The sequence below is a fragment of the Rhincodon typus genome, chromosome 16 (genome assembly GCF_021869965.1).
Source record: "Rhincodon typus isolate 14 chromosome 16, sRhiTyp1.1, whole genome shotgun sequence".
NCBI classification, from domain to species: domain Eukaryota; kingdom Metazoa; phylum Chordata; class Chondrichthyes; order Orectolobiformes; family Rhincodontidae; genus Rhincodon; species Rhincodon typus.
This window is the reverse complement of record NC_063347.1, coordinates 30,768,925-30,785,206: the sequence shown is the minus strand read 5'-3', so window position 1 is coordinate 30,785,206 and position 16,282 is coordinate 30,768,925. Positions and strand designations below refer to the sequence as shown.

The 16,282-nt window shown below is 39.9% G+C and overlaps 1 protein-coding gene across 2 annotated transcripts; it reads left to right on the top strand.

Annotated features, from left to right (window-relative positions):
* The first annotated feature begins 32 nt into the window (after nt 1-32).
* On the top strand, nt 33-16,093 carry pdhb (pyruvate dehydrogenase E1 subunit beta). 2 transcript variants are annotated; one of them, XM_048606146.1, is made up of 10 exons: nt 33-150; nt 1,126-1,185; nt 4,123-4,230; nt 4,314-4,376; nt 4,460-4,495; nt 4,753-5,038; nt 8,023-8,133; nt 11,202-11,293; nt 14,308-14,449; nt 14,625-16,093. In XM_048606146.1, the coding sequence occupies exons 5-10, from the start codon at nt 4,460-4,462 to the stop codon at nt 14,768-14,770; spliced, it is 813 nt and encodes a 270-aa protein (XP_048462103.1). In that variant the 5' UTR covers nt 33-150; nt 1,126-1,185; nt 4,123-4,230; nt 4,314-4,376; the 3' UTR covers nt 14,771-16,093. The 2 variants fall into 2 exon arrangements, with proteins under 2 accessions (XP_048462103.1, XP_020376507.2); XM_020520918.2 differs by lacking the exon at nt 33-150 and adding an exon at nt 904-1,021.
* Nucleotides 16,094-16,282: the final 189 nt, after the last annotated feature.

Sequence of the window (16,282 nt, the reverse complement as noted above, 5' to 3'; positions counted from 1 at the left end):
GGGGGCGGGGTTTGTCGGGGGCCGTAACGGCGGGTCACAAACAGATCGCTGGGCGAACTCAGCAGGTCTGGCAGCATCTGTGGTCAAAACGCAGAGTTAATATTTCGGGTCCAGCTACCATTCGTCAGACCTGATTGCAGTTTGGAAAAGGTTAGTACATAGACTGAAAACAACAAATGCTGGAGATCACAGCGGGTCAAACAGCACCCATGGAGCCATCAACGCCATGCGCCGACGTATGTGCACACTCCACTGTGCAGCAACACCGACTCACCCTGTCTCAAAGCTGCGCCGGTCCCCAGTCTCACTTCACCCTTTGCCTCATCCGTCGCCTCAACAAAAGACTTTTTCTCTTTCTTAAGGGCATCAAGGTGTGCAAGCTCCAGTAACTTATGGAAGGGCTCTGATGACGAGTCATCTAGACTCGAAACGTTAGACTGACTTGATGTGACCTCCAGCATTTGTTGTTTTCAGTACAGCTTCCAGCATTTGCAGTAATTTGTCCCTACATTTAGTATAGAAACTCATTGATTCTCCCAGACTGAACATTACCCATTTCTTAGTTTGCCCACAACAACAACTGTATCTCTCTCTGTCCTCAACCTCCACCAGTCGGTTACTCCTCCCCCTACCATGCTGAATTCTGCTTTCGCTCCGTAGATGCTGCCAGACCTGCTGAATTTTCGCGGCAATTTGTTTTGTTACTGATTTCCAGTACCCACAGTTAATCGGTTTATTTATTTAAGGCCTGATGGGGAGGCGGGGCCTGGACGAAGAGGGGTGTGGCCTATGGGGGAAACCAGCGAAAGGAGGCGGTCCTGCCGGGCGGGCGTGGTCACGTCGCGCCCTCATCGTGCGCGATGACGACAAAACGTTTCTATAATATATATTACAATTGGCCAACAATCAGGGCCGTTCTCAGTATTACACATTTTGATTGGACAACAGTTTACGTTAGTAAGATACCTAGAAGGGTATAGGCAAAATGGCGGCGCTGAGGAGTCTGTTTCATGGAGGGAAGGTGCGGGGGTTCTCTGCAATGGGGATGGAAATTCATCAGTTAATTGCAGCGGCTTCAGGAATTTGTATTTATGCAGTAACGTTGACTTGTCTTTGTTTGTACAGGATACTTTTGGTGTGTTGATACGGAAGAGGTTTCATCGGTCGGCTGTCGCCGCCGCTCAGGTAAACAGGGTCACCTTCGGTCACTGCCTGTGAATGAGAAGAGTTTGTTATTTTACTGCGGCCGGTTATCTCTGCTGTTTGTTTAGTCAAGAATCTGAGGAATTTTGCCTACACGTGTTTATAGACCTTCAGAAGAAGGGTCACTGGACTTAAAACGTTAACTCTGTTTTATCTCCACAGATGCTGCCAGACCTACCGAGTTTTTCCAACTTTTTTTGTTTCTGTCTTTATTTTAATTTTCCTGTTTTAACGACAGTTTTGTTCTCTGGTATTGTGAAATTAACAGTTAGGCTTTTGGAAGTCTTCAATTGAACGCCACTACTGAAAACAAACCCTTTTGATTGGATTAATGATTTTAATGGACGTTGAACAGATGTTTTCCTCTGGATAGCCTAGAAAAAGAGGTCATAAATGTACAGTGAGAGAAAGGAGGTTCAAAACTGAGATGAGGAGAAACTACTTCTCTGAGGGTTGTGAATCTGTGGAGGCCCCTGTCTTGGAGTGCATCATGGGGGAATCAATTATCAGATTCAAGAAAGAAATAGATACTTTTCTGATGAAAAGTAGATAAAGGTCTATGGGGACTGTAGTCATTGCAATGACTTCAACCAAGTGGACCTCATAGAATATTGATTGTGGCTGTTAACGTGGTCCAATCAGGGAGCCCTGGCTGACAGATATAAACAGGAATGTCAGAGGTTCTGTTCACTGAGAGCTGGCTCTGAGGAAGCCAGACAGCGTCAAGTACTATGCACATGCGAATGAAGGATAATTCAGTTTAAGGGATACCGGGGCTGCTGTGGAATTATTTCAGGGGTGACGAGAGTGGGATGTAGATATGGATGTGGATATGGCTGTTTTGGTGGGACAGTGCCTAGAGTGCCAACTAGGACAAAAATCACTGCTAGCAGCTCCCCCATGTTTGTGAGAATGGCTGGATAAACCCTGGACTCTGTTAGAAGTCGACTATACCAGTCCTTTCATGGGCTCAACGATGTTAGTCATGGCGGACACCCACTCGAAAGTGGTCGGACGTGCATAGTGTTCATTCATCAAACGTGGCAACAATAACTGAAAAGTTGCATCTTTTGCAATACATGCACTCCTGGAAGTGTTGGTCACAGACAGTGGGCCATCATTTACCAGCAGGGAATTTGAGTATTTAATAAAGCTGAATGGCATTAGCATTTAAACACCGCTCCATGCCGTCCATCATCCAGTGGTCTGGTGGAAAGAGCAGTCCAAACTTTGAAGGCAGGTTTAAAGAAACAGCCTAGAGCCTCGCTCAATACCGGACTGTTGATTATCAGACCACCCTTGTGCAACTACAGGGATAGCTCCAGCAGCGTTGCTAATGGGGATAAGACTCTGCACCAGATTAAATCTGATCTTCTCAGACCTGGGAGGGAAGGAGGTCGAAGAGAGTGAAACGGTATCGGGAACACTAACGCCAGACATGACTCCTCTACGTGAGAGAGACAGTTTACTTCAGGGGACGAAGTTTGGTGCTGATACCATGGAAAAGAGGAGTTCAAAAATGTGAATGATATTAATGGAATATTCTGTATAGATTAGAGTGTAAGGGAGCAATAGTGTTTTTACAGCACAGCAACCAAACTGTTAGGGTACATTTCTTGAGGATGATTGGCATTGATTACACACTAATAGAATCAGAATAAGTCATAGAAAGTGATGAAGCACCATGTACTTTGCATACTCAGACATTGGACTGTTGAGGACCAGATTATGGCAGGTGAATTGCTGACTGAAGACGGACAGTGATATAGAAACATAGGATAAGGTTATTTGCTTGGCTAAGAGGCAAGATCAGGTCCATGACGTACAAAATTCGGGTAGGTGAGACAGTTCTGAACAAGAACGTGGACGACATGAAAGTTGTAAACTTTCAAACAGACAGGAGCAAAATTTAACTGATCCCTCAACAGCTGGAAAGAAAGATTATCGAAACCCATAGGTTCTTGCCACTCCGTCTAACATGGAAGAAATCTCTGCATATGAAATGGGCATGCGGATGCTGTAGCCTTGACACCTTCACTGCCTGATAAAGAGGATGAATTTCTTCCAAGATGCTCCGAGCACAAGAGGTAGGCTGGTCCAGTACATGCCGCCCATATCGGAGGCTGAGTTAGAGGAACCAGCCTTGGTGCAAAACTGCCTCAGGAGAGGCTACAAGACAGGCCTATATCCCTGGATTTAGTGGGAGAGGGATGTAGTGATTACAGTGAGGTCAGCCAGGTGAACCTCATAGAATAAGTTCCCTGTTTGGAGCTGTGTTAGAGGTTCTGCTCACTCTGAGAAAGCCAGACCAGTGTCAAGTGCTACGCATGTGCAAGTAAAGGGTGATTTGGGGACGGGATGCTAGTCTGTCCAAAGTTATTTTGGGCAGTAGACAGGAAAGTGGAGTTGAGACCAGCATAAGATCAGCCATGATCATGTTAAATGGCAGAGCAGACTTGAAGGACTCAATTGCCTACTCTCTCTCCTAATTCCTTTGTTCCTATGTTAATAGTACCAGAAGTGCTTTTCTTAATTGTGAGCTTTGTTTATGGTTTCTTAATGGAATTTGTTAATTTTCATCACTATTTGTGTAGGACTGAGGAAAGGGCAAACAGAACATATAATATTTGGGAATGATTTTTGGACTGTGAAGTATCTGGGAGGAGGACTTGAAACTGATAAATGGAGTGATAACTAACTGACAATCAAAATGCCTGGGGCAAAATTTGAGCAAATATGAGAACTGTCAAACTGTCTACAAATATATTTTCCTAGATACTAGCGAATTAAAAGCAGCCAGTTATGTTTCACAATCCTGTCTTTCTATTTTAGGCATTTTTTTACTATTCTGCCGATTCATAATAAGTGAAGTAAAAATTCTAGCCTCTTATTAATCAGGTCGTTTCCATACTGTTCTAGTTGACCTATCGAGATGCTCTTACCCAGGCCTTGGATGAGGAAATTGAGAGAGATGAAACTGTATTTCTGCTTGGAGAAGAGGTAGCGCAGTATGATGGTGCATACAAGGTAAGCTACAGCTGGTGACCTACAACTCTTCAAACATCTGACACTAAATATGGCTGTAAATATTCATGGTTTTATATTTGCAGGTGAGTCGTGGACTGTGGAAGAAGTGGGGAGATAAGAGAGTCATAGACACTCCTATTTCAGAGGTATGTTTTATTAAGCAAACCATTCTATGTCTGATGTGCATTAACTAACTTCAAATGCTAAGATTGTTACACCTTTCTTTCAGATGGGCTTTACAGGAATTGCAGTTGGTGCTGCCATGGTATGTACTTCCAAATTTTTTTCTGTTATGAAACTGAGTGTAAGGCTTTATTATGACAGAAGAAAATTAATAAATAATTAATTAATTTAACTCAACTTAAAAAGTTAGAAGAATATCTGGAATCTACCGTGAAAATGCTCAAAATATTGAGTACTATTTAAATGTCGAGGCTAGTGCTTGTGAACATGGCTTGTTGTAATATGTCCTTGGGGCAATAAGGTCAGATTCTCAATATTAACTCTTCACTAACTTCTCAGGCTGGCTTGAGGCCCATTTGTGAATTCATGACCTTCAATTTCTCGCTGCAAGCCATCGACCAAGTTATAAATTCTGCTGCCAAAACGTACTACATGTCGGCAGGTGCAGTTCCTGTTCCTATAGTCTTTAGAGGTCCGAATGGTTCTTCAGCTGGGGTGGCAGCTCAGCATTCACAGTGCTTCGCAGCATGGTATAGTCACTGCCCTGGCCTAAAAGTGATTAGTCCTTGGAGTTCTGAAGATGCCAAAGGCTTGCTAAAATCTGCTATTCGAGATGATAACCCTGGTAAGTTTAGAAAAAGTTTTAGTTTTAAGGTTACATTTCAGTGTATATTGTTAGAATGTATCAAAATACTCAATTGCCATTCTTATCTATGAACAAAATATACTTCTAATGTGGGTATTACTTGGTGACGCTACAAAACAGGACTACGTATGTACCAAACGGCATAACTAGCGATGTTAGAGCTAAGTGATCCCATAACCAACAGGTCAGATCTAAGCTCTGCAGTCCTGCCGCGTCCAGTCAAGAATGGTGGCATCATCTCATCTCCAGGACATCTCTGTAGGAGTTCCTAGGCTCAACCATCTTCAGCTGCTTATCAGTGACCTGGGTCCAGGTCAGGAGTGGGGATGTTCACCAACGATTGCGCAAATGTTCAGCACTATTTGTGACTCCTCAGATACTGAAGCAGTCCAAATGCAAAAGACCCAGTCAATGTCCAGGTAATGACCATCTCCAGTAAGAAGTGATCTAACCACCACCCTCTGTCATTCAGTGGTGTTAGCATTAACATTTTGGGACTTACCAACTGGGCTTACCATATAAACACAATGGCTGCAAGAACCGGTCAGAAGCTAGGAAATCTGTGCCAAGTAACTCGGCTCCTCAAAAGGCACACCTCAAGAATGTGATGGAATACTACTACCATCCTCATTTGCGCAGATGAGTGCAGCTAGGAAAGCACATGAAGCTCGACACAATGCAGGACAAATCAGCCTGGTTGATTGGCACCAAACCCACAAATATCCATCCCCTCCACCACTGATGTTCAGTAGCAGTGACAAATTGCCAGTATTCTTAGACAGAACCTTTCAAACCCACAACCACTACTATCTGCATGGAGTTTGCACATTTCTCCCCATGTTTGCTTGTGTTTCCACCAGGTGCTCTAGTTTTCTCCCACAGTCCAAAGATATGCAGGTTGGGTAGATTGGCCATGCTAAATTGTGCCATAGTGTCCAGGGATATGCAGGCTGGATGGGTTATGAGGCTAGGATGGGAGGTAGGTCTGGGTGAGATGCTCTTCAGAGGGTTGGTGCAGACCCGATGGCTGAATGGCCACATGCTGCAATTATGGGCATTCTACGATTTCTTCTATTCTATAATCTAGAAGGACAAGGGCAGCAGAAATTGATATGCAACCTGTGATAACTGGGCAGCATGGACAAGTTTGGCTGAAGGGCCTGTTTCTATGCTGAAAGAAAAATTTCCCCTTGAAGGCACTCTCATTCCCAACTTGGAAATATATCGCTGTTTCTTCACAGTCAGTCAAAATCCTGGAATGCCATCCTTAAGGGCATTGTATGTCTACCTCAAGCGCATGGGCTGCAGCAGTTCAAGAAGAAAGCTCACCACCACCTTCTCAAGGGCAATTAGGGAAGGGCACTAGATGCTGGTTCAGCCAGTAACATCTACATCCCACGAGTAAATTTAAAAATATACATGATTTTATTGACTTTCCCAGGTTTTATCTAAGGAAACCTAGATGCATGTATTTATAATGTTGAGAAATTAAGTTTGGAGACAGCACTTTTAAGCATTTTACAAAATCTTTAACTGATGTTAGAGTCATAAAGATATACAGCACGGAAACAGACCCTTCTTCAATCCAACTTGTCCATGCTGACCAGATATCCTATATAAATCTAGTCCCGTTTTATCAGCATCTTTGACCCAAGTTCCCCTCAACCTTTCCTAATCATGTACCCGTCCAGATGCCTTTTAAATGTTGTAATTGTACCAGCCTCCACCACTTCCTCTGGCAGCTCATTCCATATGCACACCACCTGCTGCATGAAAAATTTGCCCCTTGGGTCCCTTTCATATCTTTCTTCTCTCACCTTAAACCTATGCCCTCTAGTTTTGGACTTGCCCACCCTAGGGAAAAGACCTTATCTATTTACCGTAACCATGCCCCTCATGATTTTATAAACCTCCCAAAAGGTCACCCCTCAGCCTCTGACTCCAGGGAAAACTACCCCAGCCTATTCAGCATCTCTATAGCATAAACTGTCCAACCCCCTGGCAAATACTTGTACATCTTTTCTCAACCCTTTCAAGTTTCACAACATCTTTCCTATAGCAGGGAGACCAGAAGTGCACACAGTATTCCAAAAGTGGCCTAACCAATGTCCTGTACAGCCACAACATGACCTCCCAACTTCTATACTCTATGCACTGACCAATAAAGGCAAGCATACCAAACGCTGCCTTCACTATCCTGTCTACCTGCGAATCCACTTTCAAGGAACTATGAACCTGCGCTCCAAGGTCTCTGTTCAGCAACACTCTCGAGCACTTTACTATTAAGTGTATAAATACTGCCTGGATTTGCTTTTCCAAATGCAGTGCCTCACATTTATCTAAATTAAACTCAGTCTGTCACTCCTTGGCCCATCTGACCAACATCCCTTTCTACTCTGAGGTAACCTTCACTATCCACTACACCTCCAATTTTAGTGTCATCTGCAACTTACTAACCATATCTCTTGTGTTCACATTCCAAAACACTTATATAAATGACAAAAAGCAGTGGACCCAGCACTGATTCTTGTGGCACACCACTGGTCACAGGCCTGCAGACTGAAAAGCAACCCTCCACCACCGCGCTATGTCTTCGACCTGTGAGCCAGTTTTGTATCCAAATAGCCAGTTCTCCCTTTGCTAACTGACTGTCAGATAAGCAGCTGCAGAGTAAATTGTGACTATCATTTATAGTCTTGAACATTTATTTCAGGCTTGAACATTTTCTGGTCAAGATTGAGTTGGTAAACAACAGCAGTTCCTTTTCTCCATTGAACACTGCAAATAGTGCTTCTTCTTTTTAAGCCAGGAGTTCATCAACTTTAACTTTGATCTTTTTTTCATCAACCTTTTATTAAATTTCTCATTACACTGCCCACTCTCCTTTGGAATTTGAATATGGTTATTGCTTGTAAATGTGCAGCACATCTCTCAACATGCACTAACCACTCATTATCCTGCAGTTGTTTTCTTGGAAAATGAACTGTTGTATGGTGTGCCTTTTGAAGTTTCTGAGGAATTCCAGTCAAAGGACTTTGTTATCCCAATAGGAAAAGCCAAAGTGGAAAAAGAAGGTAAGAATGTATTTAAACAAAAAAGCTAGACTTTGAATTTTAACATTACATGTTAAACACAAAAACAATTTAAATCAGTTCAATAACTTTATATTCGAAGAGTTAATGCTTCCCTTCTCAGCGTGTTGGTGTCATGTCCTTTCCTCAGCCATTACATCTACAATCTTCCTAAATCTTTTTTGATTTAAATGCTTTTGGCTTAAGTGACCTTCCCACTTCCAAAATAATCCTCTTAATCGTGTTCAGTTACCTCCACTAATTCTCCTCCTAACTACTCCTTAATATCTTTCTTTATTGCTTCTTGTTAAATTTAGGACATTCTTCTTGAACTAAAATATTGGTTAATTTCCATTTTCAGTTTGCAATAGTAACCTGTATAGCAGCTGTACAAACATCCCTTCAGAGTCAGTTGTAGTAGCACCAAAAGGAATGCTGCATACTATGTCAGGAAAAGGAAGAGTTCTCAAAGGATTGAGGAAATGTCTAAGCAACAAGAGGATTTAAATGGATAATCAACTATTACAGCAGAGGAAAGAGAAGTCTGGTATTGGAAGTGGAAAGTCCATATTGGAATGGAATAAAAGGAAAGATAATTAGGAACAAGATGGGTAGCTTTGGTAAAATAAAGACAATTTTATATCCAGCACATCTGTCTGAAACAGTATGCCCACATCCAATACAATGATTGCAGGCATTTGATGAGAAGCATCATTTAACACTGTATGTAGGAATATGCTATGAAGAGTCTTAATGTACATAGAATAATCCTTAATTAAGAGTAATTGGTTCTTGCCTCCAGGACCAAAGGGGCTATAATAGATAGAACCCTGGGGCATTCTTAGCCTTTATGAACTGGGCCTTTCTCAGAGACTCTAATCTTCCAACTGGCAGCTCCGGATATGTCAAGTGCAAGATTGCGGGTACTCTGTATTCTTTTATTTGCTAATGAGAATGTAAGTTATATACAAGAGCTGACACAATTATTTGAGTGTAAAGTAGCCCAGTTTAAGTATTCAAAAAGGATTTCTAAAATTAAAAAATTTGAAATCCAAAGGTTGACTAGCGTGGGTTCTATTTTTAAAAATAAGAACAAGAGGTAGATCGATACATTGTAAGACCAGTCAGATGAGCAAGTCTTTCTTGATGTTGCATTTGGTGAGAAATAATGATAGAATTAGATTGCTTTAACTATGAAAACCCATATTGCAGGAGGAATGATTTGGACTTGACAATATCAAAATTTGAAGATACTAAATTCGGTGGTAGAACTAACACTAATCAAGAACGCAAGGTGATATAAAAATACATTAACAATCTTGCATAGCTGTCAGTTAGATATAAATATCACCTGCGACTCAGAAAATAGAAAATGAATGAAGAGTAGTGGAATCTCGGAATACAGATGAGAAAATCATTAGAAGTTGAACTCCAAGCCAGCAAAGTACTTAGTGATAACAAAGCATTTGAGTTTATTTCTAGGTGTATTGCCTTCAATAGGAACAAGTTATGTTGCACTTGTAGAGGATCCTGCTGAGTTTGCACTTAATTGAGTGCATAATTCTGGTTTTAATACTATAAACAGAACTTAGAATGATAGTACCAGAAGTAGGAGATAACAGTAATCAGATAAGATTGAACAAGTTGGGTCTTTCACCTTGGAAAAGAGAAGCCTTAGACCTGAGGGATGGTTAAAGGAATGAATGGATTACATGGGATGAGTGTGGATTGTTTCTACTTGCAGGATAGTCTAAGACTACAGACTGTAATCAAAAATACTTACTGATGAATCAGTAGAGAAATGGGAAATTACACAGCTACAAGAAGTGATTGGAGGCAAATAGCTTAGATTTTTAAAAAATGAAACCAGATGAGTATGTGCAAAACAGGGGATCAAAATATATGCTGACAGGCTGAGATTAATTAGATGGAATAGAAGGAGACTGTAATAAGCACCAGCATAGACTAAATAAAAACCAAAAGAACTGCGGATGCTGTAAATCAGGAACAAAAACAAAGTTGCTGGAAAAGCTCAGCAGGTCTGGCAGCATCTGTGAAGAAGAAAAGAGTTAACGTTTCGGGTCTGGTGACCCTTCCTCAGAACCAGCATAGACTAGTTGGGCTAAATTACTTGATTGTGTATTGTGTATCCTATGTATGAAGGAAAGACTCGGCAAGCAGTTCCAGCATTTTCTTGGTTCTTTTGTATTACGGACGTTTGAAGACTGTTGCCTTCTGGTGCCTAACTGCCAAATGGCCATTCTTAATGTATGAGCTTAGCTTTTTGACTAGATATCAGAAATAAGCCTGATCTTGTCCTTTCTTGAATCTATACATTTTACTTTCTAGCAGTGGTCATTGAATCTCCTCTTGTTTCAGACCACTTGCAGTGCTCCTATGGCTATTCATATTGAGACTTTTATATTTTATAACATTCTTTTTTAGTGCTTTGGCCATGTGCATCAAAAGTGATTGCTGTAATGGATATACACTGTAAACATTATCACACATCTTGATTTATTGAGCATTAATGGAAGTTGACATAATCTAAATTTTTAAGTTACATTTGAACAGTACAGAAATAGAGCAGTAACTGTAAACAGGTGACCAAGCAGATCATCTGCACATAATTCCCAATTGGCAAATTTGGGGAAAATCGCCCATAGACTCGATTTGGTAAATAAGTCTCTGCACTTTTTTTTTCTTCTCATCATTTAGTCCTGCACCTCGTCCTCCTCCAACGCCCTCTCCTTCCTTCTGGAAATCATTTACAATTGTATGTGATGGACTACTGACATTATAACTAGTGTAATTAAGTGTATGCAACTTAATTTTCATACAAATAATCTTGTCAGTTTTACCATCCTCTGGCTTCCCATTTTGTAATTAAAGTGACCAGCTGACTGCAGTATCTATTATCTCAACTTGCTAACCATCAGTTTGCGAACTTTATGGGTTTTATAATTTTTGGTTTCAGATACATCCCCTCTCTCTCCTATATGCTGTGCCTGAATTTGAAATTAACTTTACCTGCTGTTTTTAAACAATAATCATTGGTCTTTATTTTGTAGGAACTAATATCACTTTAGTTGCACACTCCAGAAGTGTGGGGCATTGCCTGGATGCAGCTGTTGCTCTTGCAAAGGAAGGCATTGATTGTGAGGTGAGTTACTAAGAAAGAATAAGACTTGTGTGTGAAAATATAAAGCTGAATCTTTTTTAAATTTATTCATTCATGGGATGAGGGAGTCAATGGCTAGACCAGCATTTATTGCCCATCCCTAATTGCCCAGAGGACAGTTAAGAGTCAACCACATTGTTGTGGGTCTGGAGTCACATGTAGGCCAGACCAGGTAAAGATGGCAGTTTCCCTCCGTAAAGGACATTAGTCGTAAAGCACATTAGTGAGCCAGATGGGTTTTTTCTGCCAATCTACAATGGTTGTCATTAGACTCTTAATTCCAGGTTTTTTTTTAAATTGAATTCAAATTCCAACATCTGCTATGGCAGGATTTGAACCCAGGTTCCAAGAACATATCTGGGTCTCTGGATTAACAGTCCAGCGATTATACCGCGAGACCATCACTTCCCCATGTAGCAAGTAAAAAATGTGATTCCAATTATTAAAACATTTGAGTAAACATTCAAATGTTAACTGACTTGTTTTGAATACATATTCCAATCTCTCCAGTAGCTAATGTCACTTAAGTTGCTTTGCCCAACCATTTATACATTCACTACATGTCAAAACTTGATATTTTTGCCTATTTACCCTTTTTATCATAATTTATAAAATCAGACAGGAAGAGTTAACAATCCAGGTGAGGGTCCTATAGGAAATTGAGTGGGGAATTAGTAATGGAGGATACAAGTAATATCCCTGAAATAGCTGTATATCAGGAATTGAAAGATAAGGAGCAACTCTACTACTTCCCTGAATTGTAGTCTTCTGAGTAAAAACTTGACACCGAGTTGACAAGTCCCTGGGTCCTATGGGTTTCATCCTAGGGTCTTAAAGTACTCATGAGAGTTGATGTGTTGATTTTAATTATTTTTAAACACACATTAGATTCTGCGAAGTTCCTTTTAAATTGGAAAATAGGTAATGTAACTGCTTTATCCAAAGCTGGAACCACTAGGTCGTTGACATCTGTCTTGGGGAAAATGCTAGAAGCTATTGTTAAAGATGTTATAACTTGACAGTTGGATAAGTTTGAGATAATCAGGCAGAGCCGATATAGTTTTGTCACTTTTTTGAGGAAGAAGTAACTTGCGTTGTAGATAAAATGGAACCAATGGGTGTATTGTACTTGGATATCCAGAAGGTGTTTTGATACAGTGCCACATCAAAGGTTATTGTGGAAAATAAAAGCACCAGGTGTAAGGGATAACCCACTGGCATGATTGGCTGGTTAACAGGAAGCCGAGAAGAGGAATAAATGAGTCTTTTTCAGGCTGGTAGGATGTCATGAGTGGTGTGCCACAGGGGTCCGTGCTAAGGCCTCAACTCTACATTTGTAGGAATAATTTGGATAAAGGGACTGGTATGGTGTCTAAATTTGCTGATTACATAGGTAGGAAAGTGAGTTGTGAAGCAAACGTAAGGACCCTTGAGTGATACAGCTATGTTAAGTGAGTGGAAAATGGACTATAATGTGAGAACATGTAAAATTGCCTACTTTGGAAGAAAGAATAAAAATAAGCATATTACCTAAATAGTGAGAGGTCACAGCTCTGAGATGCAGAGATCTGGATATTGTAGTACATGAATCGCAGAAGGTTAGTATACAGGTACAGCAAAGAATCAGGAAAGCTATTAATGTTTTACTGTAAGGGGATTTGAATGCAAGAGTAAGGAGATTGTTTCAGTTATACAGGGCATTAGGGAGATCACATTTGATGTACTGTCTACAGACTGGTCACCGCACTTACGCAAGGATGTTAATGCATTGGAAGCCATTCAGAGAAGGTTTACTAGACTAACACCTGGAATGAGTTGATTGCCTTAAGGAAAGACGGGTGGATGTTGAAAGGATGTTTCCTCTCTCGAATCTAATGCTAGGGCTCAGGGTTTAAAAATAAGGGGTTGCTAACTTAAAACAAATGAGGAAAACATTTTTTTGAGGCTTTAGTCTTTTGGAATTCCCTTTCTCAAAAGGCTGAGTAGTTAGATTCTTGATTACTGAGAATATGCAGGAATATAAAGTTGAGTTTAAAATCAAATCAGTCACCATCTTATCGAATGGCAGAGTGGACTCGAAGAGCCAAATGGCCCACTCTTCCATACTCCTGTTGTGGACTACCTATCAAGCCCTAGCTATGGCTGTGGAGGAACAACAGATTTTGAAAGGAAATGATTCGCCACTCTGGTGTCACTAGTATTTATCACCTAAGTTTTTGGTTTGTTGAATACTTGTAAATCTCACATTTTAAAGGCCAGAAACATTGTTCAGAAGAGGTTTCATGGATATAATGAAGTAGCCTCATCAAAGCAGCTCTCATAAAAATCTCCACTGTACAGAAAATGGCCATTTGGCCCAACAAGTCACACCGATCCTCCCAAGAGCATTCTACCCTGTAACCCTGCATGTATCATTGATTAATCCACCTAACCCTGAATGCTAGGGAAAAGTTTAGCATAGCTAATGTACCTAACTTGCACGTTCTTTGGACTGGGAGGAAACCCAAGTGGACATGGTGAGAATGTGTGCAAATTCCACACAGTCATCTGGAACTGGAGTCGAACCTGGGTCCCTGAGCCCCCATGCCGCCCAGGTCTTATTAAAAGTAAACCCAAAGCTGTTGGCTGAGAAAGTTAGCAGGATCTGGTATTTTCTTGATTGTTTGACAAATATTCTCTTTAATACAGAAAACAAACTCCAACACTTTGTTTAAACCTCTTGAGATTGAAGACTAGTGTAAATATATCAGCTAAACTATGTGGCTAGCAATAGTGGTTTCACCAGACAGTCCTTTTTGAGTAAATCCTAGCTTGTTAAGTTCAATTTCCTCATTGGTAAAGTTTTATGATAAGTTGCATTGCCATAGCTCCATTTTATAAGCATTGTCTTACTACCATCCTTAGATGAAAGAATTAATGGTGCATTAAATGCAAAATTAATTATTCCACGGATTTTTCTTTTCAAAGAGTGCTTATCAATATTTGTATTATTCCAGGTCATTAATATGCGTACCATTAGACCTCTGGATATTGAAACAATTGAAGCTAGTGTGATGAAGACTAATCATCTGGTGACGGTTGAGGGTGGTTGGCCACAGTTTGGAGTGGGTGCTGAAATTTGTGCCCGAATTATGGAAGGTAAAGTGGTACCGATTTAAGCAATATCAATGTGAGAAATTTGGATTTTCAAATTTATTTCCTTATTTCACTCTCAAAACAGACATCTAGAATTGAAGTGTGTATATAGTTCTGAATTTTATGATATTATAATACTTGTTTGCACTCTTGTTGAATTATAACTTCTTTTTAATAGGACCAGCATTTAACTACCTGGATGCCCCAGCTGTACGTGTCACTGGTGCAGATATTCCTATGCCTTATGCAAAAGTCTTGGAAGATAACTCTGTACCCCAGATTAAAGATATAATGTTTTCAGTGAAGAAGGTACTGAATGTGTAATTGCACTTAGTGCTGTATTTCCACCCCCCACTCCATTTAAATCCTTTCACTGATGGTGTATAAAAGTTTAATAGGTGCTGGAAGATCCAAAATGTTATATGCCACGAGAGCTACAAAGTACTACTTTAGAAAGGACATTTGAGATTATACTTTTGACTTTAACAGTGGTAGTGCTCATCTTGAATGGTAATTTTTGCCTCTTCCCTAATTAATTTGTGTACAGTGATCAAATGATTAAAGTATGAAAATAACTTTGAGGATCTGAATGAAAGTATAATTTATTTAAAATCCTTAGATTCTAGCTAGAAAACAAATTCGGGACCTAGCACTTTTGTCAGAAAAGAGATGTTATGCCCATTAATGAAAGGATTGATCAACTTTGGGAAACTTTAGTACCTACTAATTAATTGATGCAAACATATCCAGTGGGCTTCATAATAAATGTTTCCTTGTATGTTTGTTCAGTTGGCAGTCTAACATTCAAACTTATGTAACTGGTCACTTGGGATATTTATGATCTTATTCTTAAAAAGGCATTTGGTTAGTTTACAAATAAATTAACCTTGTGCTATATTTTGAGTTGTATGTCAGTGTTGATTTTGGATCTTGTAAAAGTTCTTTAACTAAGGTGTTGTGCTGTGATTCAGTTATATAACTCCAGTGGAAATGGTCTTTATAATAATTGATTGAAATCAATTAACCAAGTTTTGCTTTGAAGGAAAAGTGACTCTTCCTCCCAAAATCCTCTTAGCAGCTACATTTTTAAATGTTACGCCTGAACACTGTTCCTGTTTGTTTTCCACAATTGGATCAAATCTCAAATGTTAAGCAATTTAATTTTATAGAATTCCTCTGGCCAAGTAATAGGATTAAACCTATTCTTTTGTTTGAAATTAAGAATCTATCCAAGCTTTAATATTGGGCAAGTGTTAATCAATTAGTGATAAATACAGGTTCCAAACTGCATTAAGTACCAGCGTCAAATCCACAAATGAGTTGAATAACAGGACTTCAGTGAGCCCCAGCTTTGACTACCTGATAAGGGAGTGCTTGAGTTTTAATGACTAGTAAGGTTTCAGATACCAAGTCACTTGAACTGTTTGGAACACAGAGCATGTGTTGATGCAGTGCCCTAAATAAAAGTTCAAAACACAGCCACATTTTTAAGAACTCAACAGCGGCTGGAGACTGATTGATTGATTGATTTACAACAGAAATTTCCCATGTGTTGTACTGGTATTAGTGTGAAAATGATACTATTATAACATTGTGAACCTCCAGAAGAATAAATAATTACTGTATAGCCTTGCGAAAAAATACAAATGACAGACTAGTAACAACTTCCTTGTTGAAATTAGTGGAAACAAAATAGTTTTGAATGGCAAAGTGGCTGCTGAATCTAGATATAAGCTACTATACATAAATCGGATGTTTGTTATATAGGAGTATCTCATCTTCCACTCCCTTCTATTGCTCTGTTTAGAAATGTAAAGCAGTTCACTAGTTTACATT

Coding starts and splice junctions, on each gene's coding strand:
- pdhb (XM_020520918.2), top strand. CDS start 986: ATGGCGGCGCTGAGGAGTCTGTTTCATGGAGGGAAG. Junction 5,039..8,022: donor TATTCGAGATGATAACCCTG/GTAAGTTTAGAA, acceptor ATTATCCTGCAG/TTGTTTTCTTGGAAAATGAA. Junction 14,450..14,624: donor TTGTGCCCGAATTATGGAAG/GTAAAGTGGTAC, acceptor TCTTTTTAATAG/GACCAGCATTTAACTACCTG.